The following is a 14,182-nucleotide window of genomic DNA, read 5'->3' on the forward strand; positions in this document are numbered from 1 at the left end:
AGTGGATCCTTGTCATCTACATCCAACATTGCACCAATATGGCTTCCCTATTTGAGCATGCATATCTTCAAATAGGCACATGTGATCCGGTTGGGCATACTCATTGTTATTCATCTCTTCATTTGGTAACTGCAACATTATCCAGTGGGAGTCCTACAGATTGACATCCAACAGGATATCGATGGCCTGAACATACTTCACCTCTGATGTTGACATGATTTTTGTAACATTTCTCCTCTTCATCACAATCAATAGCCCAGCATCTTGCTCTCTTACAGATATCATTTACCGGTTGTTAAATCATATAGGTCTATTGTCCCTGTCTTTAACACAAGTCAACACTAACTTGTGTACCGGTGACTCCAATGTGTTGGATGACACTCTCTTCCTTATCGATGACCTGCAAAGCTAGGTGACATCGAAGACATCACTTCCGGTATGTATCAATGACGGTACTGCTCACCAATCTCCCATACCGGTTGACATCAATGTCAACACTCTATATCTTTTGGTATGACCTATGTGCCTCATTCACACAAGATACCAACATGTCACATTGTCGTCCACAACCCATGCATGCATCCTAGATAAAGAACTCGTGAAACTTACCAAATGATCCCTGTAACAAATGCTTTTAGGTTTTGTAGTTAAAATATTTTTATATGTCGGCAGTAATTTAGTTTTGTGATTTCATTTAGTTGTAGTGAGTTAACTTAGATATCTTGAAAGACTTCTAAGGTTTCTACGAGTGGAGAGGAGGTTAGTGAGTCCTTGAGAGGCTTGACCACCTTTTATAGTGGTTCACTTTTCCTACTCTACATTTGGTGAACTTGACGTGAACTTACCTCTTGTGCGTTTTTTTATTTCAAAATCTCTATAAAACATTTTCTTAAACATAAAAATTAGTGTTTTTGTCAAGTTCTTTTGCACACTTTTGGAGTTGTCGAAGTGTTGTGAGGCTTGTCTATGAAATTTGCGACCTAGATTGCTTCTAGGGTTGTTGTGAGGAGGACTTCTAAACCTTGCATTCCACCAGATCATTATAGTCCCATGCACTAAAATTTCAAGTTATAAATACATACAAAAAAAAATTGAAACAAAAAAATAAAATTTACTATATAAAGAGTGACGCCCCATAAAATTTCATTTTTTATTATTTTATTATAATATATATTTTAGAAAAAATTATATTCACATAATTTTTATTTTTTTAAATAACCAAAGATAATAGTAAAAACAATTGTTAAAATAAAAAAATAATTTCATCGTCAATTAAAATAATTATTTTCAAGAAAATGGTATTCTAATGCTTTACTCTGACATAGTTTTCCAGGTTGCCTTTTTGTTGCCATGGCTTCCAGATTTATCCAAAAAGAATACTTCAATCATGGCACAACTTCAACAAATTCAACATCGACGAATCAACTTCAAAATAGTTGCAATATAAACCTATGCAAAGTATTTCATCATGTTTCCTCTTTCATATGTTTGTTGGCCTATTGTAATTGTTTGTAATTTGCAAGTGTTTTGTCATGTCTCTTCAAACAATGTCACTTGCTGATCCATTGTATTTGTTCTTCATTTGTAAGTTCTATCTACTACGTGTAATTTAATTTAATGTTTTTCTTGTAAGCTACAACACTTGTATCTACTATCCTTTATAATTCGACTTTGATTCATAAATTAAATTAAATAAAATAACATCCTTAAAAACTATCATTTAAGTAACTCACATAATTAAAAAATCAAATCAAATCTTTATCCAATTATCTACTAAAACTTGAAACTATGACCATACTACCTAGTACAAATAAAAAAATGTAAAGAGTACAATGGCTGACCTAATGATTTTGCGAGCATCAAACGCGGTCGCAATTCTGCTTCGATCCGTTTTATTAAAAGAGTTTTTTTTTTTAAATAAATAAATAATGACAACTGGAACCTAAGACGCGTACCTTATGTCTGTTGCAAATTACCAAACGTGTAAGGTGCCGATTCAATCCATATATTTCGGAGTCATTCCGTAGAGCACGGAGTACACGTATACCATTCCGTACAATATTTTTTTCATGAAATTCGCGCTAGTCTACTGTGGTTTGCATGGAAGTACGGAACGCACGTGAAATTTTACTAGTTTCCATGAAATATAACCTTAATTCGAGGAAGAATAAAATATCATGTAACCTTAGTAATGAAAAGCGACGTGAATTTTCATGTAACTATCAAACAGTTAATTTTATAATAATAATAAAATATCATGTTTAAATTAATTAATAAAATATAATGTTCTTTTTAAATAGTGAATATTTTTATTAGATGCAATGTTTTAGGTAAAACATCGTGTGTATGCCTTTTTTTGGGTGATGGTTAATATTTCAAAGTTGACCATTTTAACAAAATGAAAAATTACATGTGCATTAAAAAGTTATATTTATAGTTTTAGGTTTTTTTTTTTTAATTGTCAATTGTGCTTTATTTTTTATATGTACATAATCATGATATTATGCTTTGTACCTTGTTGTCATTATAGAAAAATTCAAAATATACTAAATTTTAATTTATAAAGATTATTGAATTTAGAATTTTGAAGTTTATGAATCAAGTTTGAGGGGTTAAGTTTCATTGTTTAAAGTGTTGGGTTCTCATCATTAATACCCAAGTTCAAATCCCTATAAGAATATTTACTATGGAATTCTAAGCTATGACTCTTCATTTTTTATAGTTGACTTCTAATAAGATAAAGTTTCTAAATGAATGAACTTATAAAGTGTTCATTAAGTGAATTTTAGTGTATTTACTTACAAGGAACTTCTATTGATCTCGCGTAGATGGGTGAGTACTTGTATTGGTCTCGTGTTGATTCTTAAATAATTAGAATATTTGTAAGCACTCCAAATATTAAAAAAATTCATGAATGACACATTCTATTGAATAAATAATAATAAGCAAATGCAATGATTGTAAGTATAAATAAAATAATAAATTATTATATTTATCTTGGAGTTATGTATATTAAATATTATATTAAAAATAATTAATTTAAGTTAAATATTTAAGATTTGTTAGAACTAATGGACGTCTCTCAAAATATTTATTTCTCTTTATTTTAGAGAATAATTACAATTGAAATTGACAAAAAAATCCCATTTTATGATGTTCAGAGAGACTATTCTACCCTAATTTTTACATTGGAATCAAATGCAACCACTCCCCTATGAGTTTGATGAAGATAAATTTTAATGGGTGATGGGAGACAAACCAAGAAAATATGGCATGAAGTGGTTAGTCAAGTATGAAAGGGAGAATATTATTGGAGCATCCTCAAAAAAACTACAAGATGGTGCCAACAACAAAGTAGAGGCATAGGCCTTCCTCTTAGGGCTTTAGATATACAAAAAAAAAATAGTGTTTATATTGTGCAGGTTGACAAATATCCAATGGTAATTTGATCAACATGATTTGAAAGTTATAGTCCTCAGATTGGAAGATAATGAATAAATTGCTAAAGGCATGGGCTATATTGTTTTCACTAGTGGATTTTACTACACAGTGCATATATAAAGAGATTAAAAAGGAGAATTCTATTTGGAAAACCATTCCATTAATAAAAATAGAGAATTTCTAATTCGCAATGAGGTTCTAGGGCATGAGACTCTTTGACACCATATTTAATGACAATTAAAAATCACATAAATGATTATAATTATTTCAATGACACAAAAGACCACGAATTCAATGTGGATCGATTGTAAGTATATAAAATTAAAAGATTACCCTTGGAGGTAGCCAATTTAGGCAAGTAAATAACTTGTGAAAAATATTTAATAGAATCATTCATACTTGGAAGGGAAAGGGAAAATTTTGAGGAATCTCACACCTACATTGTACAAATATTGTTGTTCTCCTCTCTACTCAGGTGCCTATGATTGCTCAAACTAGTGATAGGGGATGAATTCATAACTATAGACCATAGGTACAAAGTTAATATGAACAAGATGAATAGGACTAGCCCAAACATAAATTTTAGAAGTGTGTCATTGGTGCTATCCCCGCCCTTATCACCAATTATTATTTTTCAATATTAGAGTAAGAAGAGGAGATGAAATGAAACACATGGAGTGACCTAAAGACTTGAGACAATTGGTTAGCATGAACATTTTATAATTGGCCAAGATTATTAACTATTTGATTTCATATTATCTCAATAGTAGACTATTTTAACAATAAGTATAGCCACTTGAATTGTCCAACTAGGGGAAAGGACATAGAAGTTGAGTATGATCCAATTTCTGCAATAGCACTTTTTGCTTTAATTCATGCAATTTTTAATTTAATGCCCACTATTTTTTTACAATATTGCACCGACAGTTGTGACTTTAAAGTTGTTTTTGTTGATGATAACTACCAACAATTGAATGAAATGTATCCCTTAGATAGAAAAAGCAACCAATCATGTGATGCCACATCAGCATACCAATAAAACATGACTTAGTCCACAAATATCAGTCTCACTTTTTGGGGGGTTGTTTTGGACACCTTTGTGAAAAGCTTGCTAATGTGGCATCATATTTGATGATGTGGCCCCAAAATATTAGTTATAAGCAAGGGACTTGCCAAGTAAGCTACTGTAAAAAATTGAGAGTGATTTGAAATTTACACATAGGATTTTGAGAAGAGTGAAGTTAGGGTTCTCAACTATTGGGTCCTGTCCCCTAGTTTTGATAAAATATTTTTTCTTCATCTCTCATGTAGGGGTTTTGTAATCCCGTTCTTTGCTAGTAAGGAGCAACATCTATGTAATATTTCTCAATTTTATAAAATAATGGGAGTGGTCCTCAATACCATGTTTCGCCATCTATGGTTGAACAAGTAGCAAAAATAGGCTACAAATCATTAATTTCAAAGCTTCGATGAAAATATTCTATATTATAAGAAGGTAAAAAGATCATAAGAATTAATTTTACTCCTATATGGGTCATGTTTGATTTGGTTATCAAGGTAGATTTGTTCTTGTGGCATGGTTTTGTTCTTTGCTATCTTAGTTTTTTATATCATGTGCATTTGTATCTAAAGGTGGGTGGTTTTGAAAAGCCTCTTGGGTAGATCGGTAGTGTGTAGAGGGTAGGTGCGATAACTTTCTTGATAAGCAGTCTACATCCATTGTTGGCAAACATGTTAGAATATCCATTAAGTTGGCATGCAAGATATCTATCTAAAATGATATGTTGAATGGAAGTGAAATTCTAATGCTTTGATCCAATAATTTAGCAATGAAAAAATTAAATTCATCAAATCCACAATCCATGATATTCGTTGCATGAGATTTTTTTTTTTTTTTTGATCGGTAATTGGCCGAAGCCTAAATAGCTTTTGACTGGAGCTATGAACCAGTGGGGACACAGTAGGAGGCCCCATCCCCATTACATATCTTTGAATTATGATTATTATTATGTTTGATTAGATTGACCCTAAGACCTTCCCCATCCTATGGAAGGCCAAGAGTCACAACTTAGAATTCCACTTCAGATGTCCCTATTGGGAATTGAACTTGGGTCTCCACAGTGAGAACCCAGTGTTTTAACCAGTTAAGCTCAACCCCTTGGACTTGTTGCATGAGATTTTTGGGTTCAACTATGTATATAATTTAATCTTGAAATCTCATACAATAAAAAAACAAATTAAATCTAATAGGTAACAATGAACTAATCAAATTCATCAAATTTCCATAGTCCATGACATTTGTTGCATGAGATTTTTGGATTTTTGGATTCAACTATTCACATAGTTGAATCCAAAAATCTCATGCAACAATGAACTAATCGTCTAGGGCTTATCTTTAAATACAAAATCCTTGGTGTTTAATTGAATGAATTTTTTTAGCATGAAATCTAATAGGTAACACTAATATTATTTGGAAGGGTAGTTCAAGAAAGTGAGAAACTAATTTCGATATGTGAGGAATAGGTTACCACTGCAATCATATACATGAATCAAATTCACATATGCAATCTAATTTAAGGTAACAATAACTTATAGAGATGAATCAATCTTATTCTACAATAGTAGCTTAAGCATAACACAAATTAGTTTCACGATTGATATTAGTTTACACAAAACAAGATAAATTAAATATAAAAACAATATTTACATCAAAACCAACAATCAATGTCTATAATCTATTGTAAAAACTATCATTGTTGTGTTGTTTTGATTAAGAACAGTATATGGACGGTTGTCCTTCATTTCAGTTGAAATTGAAGTAGTAATTGATTCAATATAAAATAAAAGACTTAAAAAAAAATTAACTTATAATTTCAACTGAAATGAATGACCTAATCAATGCTACTCTACACACGTATACAAATTTAACTTCTAATCAATTGTATTTCATCCCATGTAAAAAAACTCGCTTTCATCCTCTGCAATTATGCATTCATTACCAGGAAGTAAAGTCTAGGAGCAATGGAACTATTTGACTTCATGTGAATATGGTAAACTTGTGCAGATTTATTCTATTCACATGAAGCGAGATGTTATAAAATAAACCTTAAAAATAGAATATAGGTTATAGCTATGCATGTGGAGTCATTTACCAGGTATGGGAATGTTCCGTGAAGCTTACTAACCTTAAGAATGGTGGCATAATTGAGAAGATTGGTGCTTCTTGGAAATGAGAGCCGACATGGGCAGAAGGAAAACTATTAAATGTTTCTCCCTGTCCACCAAATCTCGGGTAATCTGCTCTTCTCGAAAACTCTAATTATTGTGTTTTTGTTTATTTATGTAGAAACAGTGTAAGCTGTGGATTCGGAGAAATACTAAAATAAATGGGGGGCAAAAAAATAGCGATTTGTTTGGTATGGGCTTCAACCACCGAGTCACTTTGGCTACGTGCTCGAAGAAATAAACGCGTTTTGTCAGAGCATGGCCAGCTCGAAGTTGACTGGTTTGTGTGAATCCCTATGGATTTCACAAATCCAGACACGCCCAAAAGGAAATTGATTAGGAAGCTGCAGAGATGATGGAACACCCGTGTCATAATCAACTAGATCCTCTTTCTTACAATCCCAATATGGTGCCCCTCTCCTTGCTTTCACACATGCAATCCTCCATTTTAGTGCACCCTTATAGCTACAGTTCTTCATCTCTCATAAACAAAATCACCCGATTGCACAAGAAGAAGAAACATAGCAGGCTCTGGATCTTATGCTACATAGTAGCTTCAAGTATAGAGAGTTTATGTTTTTCTGATCACGTTTCAAATCACATTCAGTGATTTATCATCAAGAAAGAAAGTACATTCAGCCAAGAGTGGTGTGCTCAATGGTGTGAACTCAAAAGGTGGTGTAAGCATTTGTCAAATAGGGCTGTTTCCTTGAAGGTGCAATTTGCCAGGGCTCTTCTAAATCTGATGGTTGCATTCATTCCAGTGTATTTAGTTGACTGGTGTGCCCAGACTTTCATTTAGTACAAGATCTTAGAAGTTTGACTGTGGCGCATTTTCAATTGTGTTTAATACATTGCAGTAGCAGTAATGCATTCTTACTAAGTAGGTACATAGATTTGTCAGAGGCAATCCCATTTAGAGTAAGTTGATAATAACAGGGCTCCTACATTTGACCAAAGGGGTGGGTCTCATTTGGTTCATTCTCTTGTATTTAGTCGCCCATTTAGCTAGATTTAGAATCAATTGATCATTCAAGAAGGATTCACAACAGAATGCAGCAGCAATCCGAGGTTCCAAGTCTTCTCCAATTTAGATCTAATGAAGATGACATGTTCGAATACGAGGTCGAGAAGTCCTATAAAGGGAGCCTTGAAAGTAGAGATCGGTCGAATGGGTCCGGAGGGACAAGGCAGAATCGGTCGAAGAGAAAAACCCAGGAGATGGGGAAGATTCATTACAAGGGTGTTCGGATGCGCAGTTGGGGATCATGGGTTTCTGAGATTCGGGCTCCTAATCAGAAGACCCGCATCTGGTTAGGATCCTATTCAACTCCAGAAGCTGCTGCCCGGGCTTATGATGCTGCCCTGGTCTGCCTCAAAGGCCCGGGGGCATCGACCAACTTTCAGGACTCTGCAGAGCTGGTGGAAAATCTCATGGTCGACCGAGGGGCTATGTCTCCCAGGTCGATCCAGAGAATTGCAGCTGCAGCTGCATGCCAGAGCAAAGGTGATATTTTGGGTTCCAACCTAGCAAATAAGTCCATGCCCATTTCGCAGACCATTTCGATCGGAGAACAGAGCAGTCCTGATGGTACCAGTCGACAGACGTCGACACCCTTGCAGAACGAAACTAAAGAAGAATCGTCTGTTATAACTGCTGTGGAGGATTATTATGCTTCTGCTGCTTCTTCGTCGACCTGGGTCGACCATGAGTCGATAAGTATTTCATCTCCAAAAGCTTCGACATTCGACCTTATTCAGTGCAGCTCTGCAATGTTGTCGACAGTCGATCCCTCGACCTCGTTCTGCAGCAATTGGGTTGAGGAATACAATGATCACGATCAAGAGATCATTCGGCTCTGGAGTTTCAGCTGAAAGATGATCAAATCTTACTAGTGAAAGTGCAAATTCAATATTTGTTTATTTGTTAAGAGTTACCCAAATGTTTATTCGTTGTAATTTATTATAACAATAATATTAATCTTTTTATCAGATTCGAATGTGTAGTTTCAAATGAATCTTGTTAATCCATGTTTCATGAATAATAGTTCATAAGAATTCATAATGAATGATACATTTGATACTCACTGCACTTCTACTTCATCTTCTACTCCATCTTTTAATATACTACAAATCTTGATTGCATGCTGCTGTTATTGGTCTGATTTAAGCATGCAAATGACATAATATCTATATACTCTTAGAGCATTGTCTGAGATTTGGGCCTTTTCTTTCAGTTTTGGTGGGATATTGAAACTAATAACATTATATTTTCACAATCTATTATGTTAACTTTACTGTTTTTAGATTTGATTATGCGAAAATTATTTTCATCAATATTTTGGATCGCACTCCATGATACATCAACAAAATAAAAGAGTAAACAATCACTATATTTTATTGGACTCTTCCGCTTAACTAAACAACTAGTTTTGTTTAAGTTTTTTTTTATATATATGAAGTTTTTTTTAGTTTTAGTCATTCAAAGACACATATTTTAAAGGCCTGGCTTCGGTTTCCATGGATCTTTGAATGGGACTTTCCTTCAAACTTCCTGGATTTTCTATCTGCATTCTTCAAACATTATTTAAGGAACTTGTCAATATAAAAAGGCTTGCAAGGGGCTCTAGGGGCGGCGTTATCTAGTTGAACAGATAGATTCTGTTCAATCTGAGGACTTCCCGTGTGTGCCATGTGCAACATCAGTGATCTTAAAATACAGTGAAGTATATTCTGAGTCGAAAGTCTCAGCTTTGATCATTACTCAGGCTTTACCAATATATTAATGCATTTGGACCACCTAATTGTATGGGTGAACTTCAAAGTTTTCTGCTAAACAGGTAAGCCATCTATCCTTTTCAGAATCTGTCATTTGCTGACTTCCATGATTGGTGACATCAACTCTTGTGCATTATTTCCCATACTATGTTTATGAAGACCATCTTCTAGACCTCAGGGTGGGTCCTTTCAGTACACCTTGATTAATAATCCTTTCATTGAACTTGTACTAGGTATATAAATAAGGACTAGGAAGTGGGTCCCTTAGTCAACTATGTTTGACAGGTTGACTATTAAATTTATTTAGAGTTGTCTATCAATCAAAATTTTATATTTAGTAGGAAGTTTGAAGTTTTTGTTTTTTTTTCTATTAGTAGGTAGTTTTTGGTTTATTGATAAAGTTGAATGGTTTATAAAGAATCTATGTAAGGTCAAAGTCTTGTTGAATGTGAGGTCTATTAGAAAGGGACGAGGCTAGATTATGTTCTAATTTGATAGAATAGATATGAATCAATCTATTACTCCAAATTGAAAGAGGTTGATTGTTCATGTATCTCTTGATTCGAGCATTTGATTGTAATAGATTGCTAAAATTATTTAAGGATGTTTGTCCTCTCACTAATTTTTATTTTGTGTTCAAATATTATATTTTTATTTTATTTGAAGTATGTGTGTGTATGTGTGTATGTATATGTAAAAGGTTTTGTATGTATGTAAGTACATAGAATCATATATAAAGAGAGAGAATTGTGTATGTGTGTAATCCTCTCTCTATATATAACCGTCTATATGTATATATGTATATGCACCTACATATACATATACATATACATATGCACGCGTGTGTGTACTAAGGGTACTATCATGTATTATCAAATTTATTTATTTTAACTGATTATTTTTATTTACAGTTAAATTTTATATATTTGAATTTTGATTTTGTTTATTCTATTTTAATTTCTAATATAGATTTAAATTTGAATTTTTTTTTTTTTTAAATTATCGGTAAAAGGCCCAAGCCATAAGATTTTATTAATATTTTGAAACTTAATACAACCCGACTCACTAGGGGCACTGGTAGGAAAGAGTCGGGTGGAGAAAACCACCGATCTTGCCCCAAAAAGAATATCCAATTGTTCATATATGTATACATCTAAGAGAATTACATATTTCCTCAATTCAAGCCTAATATTGATTACTTGATACAATTCATAACATACAAATATCATAGAGTTGTATACAAAATTATGCCTATATTTTGACTTCGGAGAGCCCAATTATGTGAAGACCACATCTTGTAATCCAAAGAGACTATCATTTTGATGTTCATAGCTTTGGCCTTCCCTTGAACTTCATAGCTTTCCCTTCCTTTCCTATTTACCAGTTCTCTATCCTTCGGGTAACCTTTGATGTTATGATTCCCTGCATAGTAACAGTCACAAGCATCCTCCAAACATCTAGTCCTACAGTTAGTTGTTAGTAAAACCATACTAGATAAGATCACTCCATAATTTATGTTGCATATCATTTATTAAAATAATAGCATGCCATAAACCATGTAAGCACAGAGAAACTGAGACCAAAACAATGCCCAAACCAGCCAGAGGGCCCTGATCTTTATAAATGTCCACCTGTATGTATAATCTTTATACACATAGGTGGCATTTATAGAAGCCCAAATAGCTTGGAAGGGTCCACAAGAACATAACCATCAATAGTTAAATTCTTATTATAGAGTGCAAACAGGGACATTTGTTGGTCACAAAAGATAAAATATTAATATTATTTAGATATCTAAAGTCCAAAGTGCAAGTGTTAGTACTGCGAGATAACCAACTAAAACCTTAACTATAGGAAAGAGTCAAAAATTACTCATAGAAGACAAAATTTTATCTGTTAGAAAAGTAATACCACATAGCTAATAAAAGTAAAGTCTTTAGATTTTAGAGTAGCAACATGTCCATACAAAATTACTGCCATATAACCATATTAGAAAGCTTCCAAGTATGCCCTAACTAATAAAGAAAAAATTCTTGGGGATTCCCAAGATAAACTAAGTTTATAACATAAAAGGAAAGTATAAAGCTGAATCCTTAGTCTTTTAGGCTCCTATTGATGAAAACACAGTCCCCGTGAGGAGAACGGTAATTCACAGAAGAGGTCAATGGATCAATCACCATCATTGCCCTTCCAGCCCTCTTTCTAGTCGAAGAGGAAGGTTTATCAAACAGATGAGATGCCCTGATAATCACAGGAGGCACTACTTGGAATCTCTCGATATCAGTTGCAGGGAAGTCTGGTGGAGGCATAAAGCCTTCCTCAGCCATATATTCGACCCACCATTTCGTACTCTGAGCATGTTTCACATGAAGCCATTTTTGGAGAAATGCAATATTTCTAGCAATAATCGGTTTCCTCTCTTCAAAGGAGGAGATATCTTTAATAAGAAAGATAGAGTGCATCACCACATCCCTATCACGATTCCTCTCACCTTGCCTAACATAATATTTGGGGTAAGGAATCATCAGGTTCTCATTAACATTATTGACAACTAGTTCTAAACCAGTCAACAGATTTTCCTTAAAAATAGCATGACATAGTAGAATTGCCTCATTTTTGGGTGTACCCATGACAAGTTAGATGGCTACAAATGTAGCAAGAATTTCCTAGTTTACCCTGAACCTAAATTCATAGTTCATGTGTTCTTCCCCCATTACTTCTATAACAACCCTAACTACAAGATCATTAAGGTCATTTAAGACCCTGCTCCAGCGTTCATGTTTGGTTTGGCCCTTGAAGGCCATCATTCTGCTTTCATCCCCGGGGAGCATATAAATTGCAGACTCCATTGCAAAATATTAGACAAGACTAAGAAGCCCAGACTGAAGCCAGACTAAACTTAAAGGAAGCCGAGAAGGCTCTCGAAGCTAGGTCTCATAAATGCCACATATGCCAAAGGAAGGATAATGAAGGCAAAATAATTACAAGGTCAAGGAAATGAAAGGCCACATCTAAGGTACTGCCACCTTTGGAAATGAAGCTGGGTAAACTTAACAAGAAATGATGAGGCCATACCTCCAAATAGAGCCTATGGTCTAATGATGAACAAACGGCAAAAGTCGCCTATAGGGAAACAAACAATTGAAAAAGAAGAGAAAATATATATGTGTAGCTATATATGACGATAAATATATATACATGTATATATATTAATGCTTATTTAAGAAGTTAATATGTATACATGTGTATGTATACATATCATATATGACTCTACATATATAAAAGCCGAAAAAAGGAAAAAGAAAAATAAAAGATAAAAATAGAGAAAAATAAAAATATAAGAATATATATATATATATATAAGAACAAAAAAAGAATCATGAATATCAAGCTAAGAATAACCACTACATATGCATGCCATAGATTAACTAAAGAGAACATGAATAACTATTCAGAAAATAGAAATTACTTGTCTTGTAGAAATCAAATAGCTAATGGCCTCTCAAGGGGATTTGAGGTTTATAATTAGCTTACCATCCACCCCAAGATTGGCTAAGAAGTCAGCCTTTCTGTTACCTTCTTTGTAGATATGATTTGTTGTATATCTCTCAAAGGAGATGAGAAGGATAATTCCCTTGTTCAGTTGGCTGTTAAGTTTCCAATTAGGGGTAGAGCCTTCTCTAACAGCATTGATAATAATAGTTGAGTCCCCTTCAATTTTTAAATTCTTAATTTGCAGATCCTTATCCATAGCTAATTCTTCACATAGGGCTTTTATCTTAGCCATGTGGTTGGTGTCTATTACAATTGGTTTACAAAGGCTTTCTATCTCCTGACCATCAGAGTTGTGGATCACACATCCTATTCATGTCATCCTTGGATTGCCTCTTGAGGCACCATCTAAGTTTAGCTTGAGCCAACCTGAAGGAGGGGGGGACCAGATAACCTGAGTTCTATGGTAGTTGTTACTAGAATCCCCTTTTCTAGTAAAGGGGGGGATTTTGAGGCCATTCCACTTTCCTCTAATAATTTCACCCCATCTTGAGAACTTGGCATTGTTCTTCTGCATTAATAGTAATCTATTGTTGACTATTTCCACAATTGAGGCTTCAATCTTATTAATTAAGAGGCTCTCACTCATTGCTTTATTTTTTAATATTCTTCTATTTCTTTCCTTTTAGAGTTCCCAAATGATAATTGAGGGGGCTATGTTCCAAATAATGTTGTAAGTCCCAATGTTCTCTAGAGATGGCCAACTCTGAAACCATTTAAGAAGATCATTATGCTTCAGGGAGTACCAACACAAGCTCTCACTTAACCATTCCCAACACTTCTGACTATATTGGCAATTTAAAAGGATATGATTAACCGTTTCACCTTCTTTTTCACAGAGTGGGCATCTAGAGGGGCCTTCAAATCCTAATTTAGTAAACTAGTTTGCAGTTAAAATTCTTTTTTGAAGAGCTGCCCAAGTAAATGAGCCTTCTTTGGGGAGCCTTATTTTGATCCAACATAATTTATTTGGAAGATCGGTCATTGGCAAGGACAATTTCTCTTGCAAGATCTTGTAGCCCTCCTTTACGTTGTAAGAACCTATTTTAGATCCTGCCCAAATAAGCTTATCCCTGCCTTGGTGAAAGACAATCCTCCTATTTTTTAAATGTCTAGCAATCTCCACAATATCTTGATTAGGGAGATTGAGATATGTCATTTGTTTCCATTCCCAACCCATAACCGG

General features: G+C 34.0%; 1 protein-coding gene across 1 annotated transcript; it reads left to right on the top strand.

Moving 5' to 3' along the window:
* The first annotated feature begins 6,907 nt into the window (after positions 1 to 6,907).
* LOC131074051 (ethylene-responsive transcription factor ERF014) lies at positions 6,908 to 8,749 on the top strand. Its single transcript, XM_058010598.2, has one exon. It carries the CDS (start codon positions 7,720 to 7,722, stop codon positions 8,539 to 8,541), a length of 822 nt encoding a protein of 273 aa, XP_057866581.1. The 5' UTR covers positions 6,908 to 7,719; the 3' UTR covers positions 8,542 to 8,749.
* Positions 8,750 to 14,182: the final 5,433 nt, after the last annotated feature.

The sequence above is a fragment of the Cryptomeria japonica genome, chromosome 4 (assembly GCF_030272615.1).
Source record: "Cryptomeria japonica chromosome 4, Sugi_1.0, whole genome shotgun sequence".
In the NCBI taxonomy this organism is placed as follows: Eukaryota; Viridiplantae; Streptophyta; class Pinopsida; order Cupressales; family Cupressaceae; genus Cryptomeria; species Cryptomeria japonica.

Excerpts from the sequence above, each read along its gene's own strand:
- LOC131074051 (XM_058010598.2), top strand. The coding sequence starts at position 7,720 with ATGCAGCAGCAATCCGAGGTTCCAAGTCTTCTCCAATTTAGATCTAAT.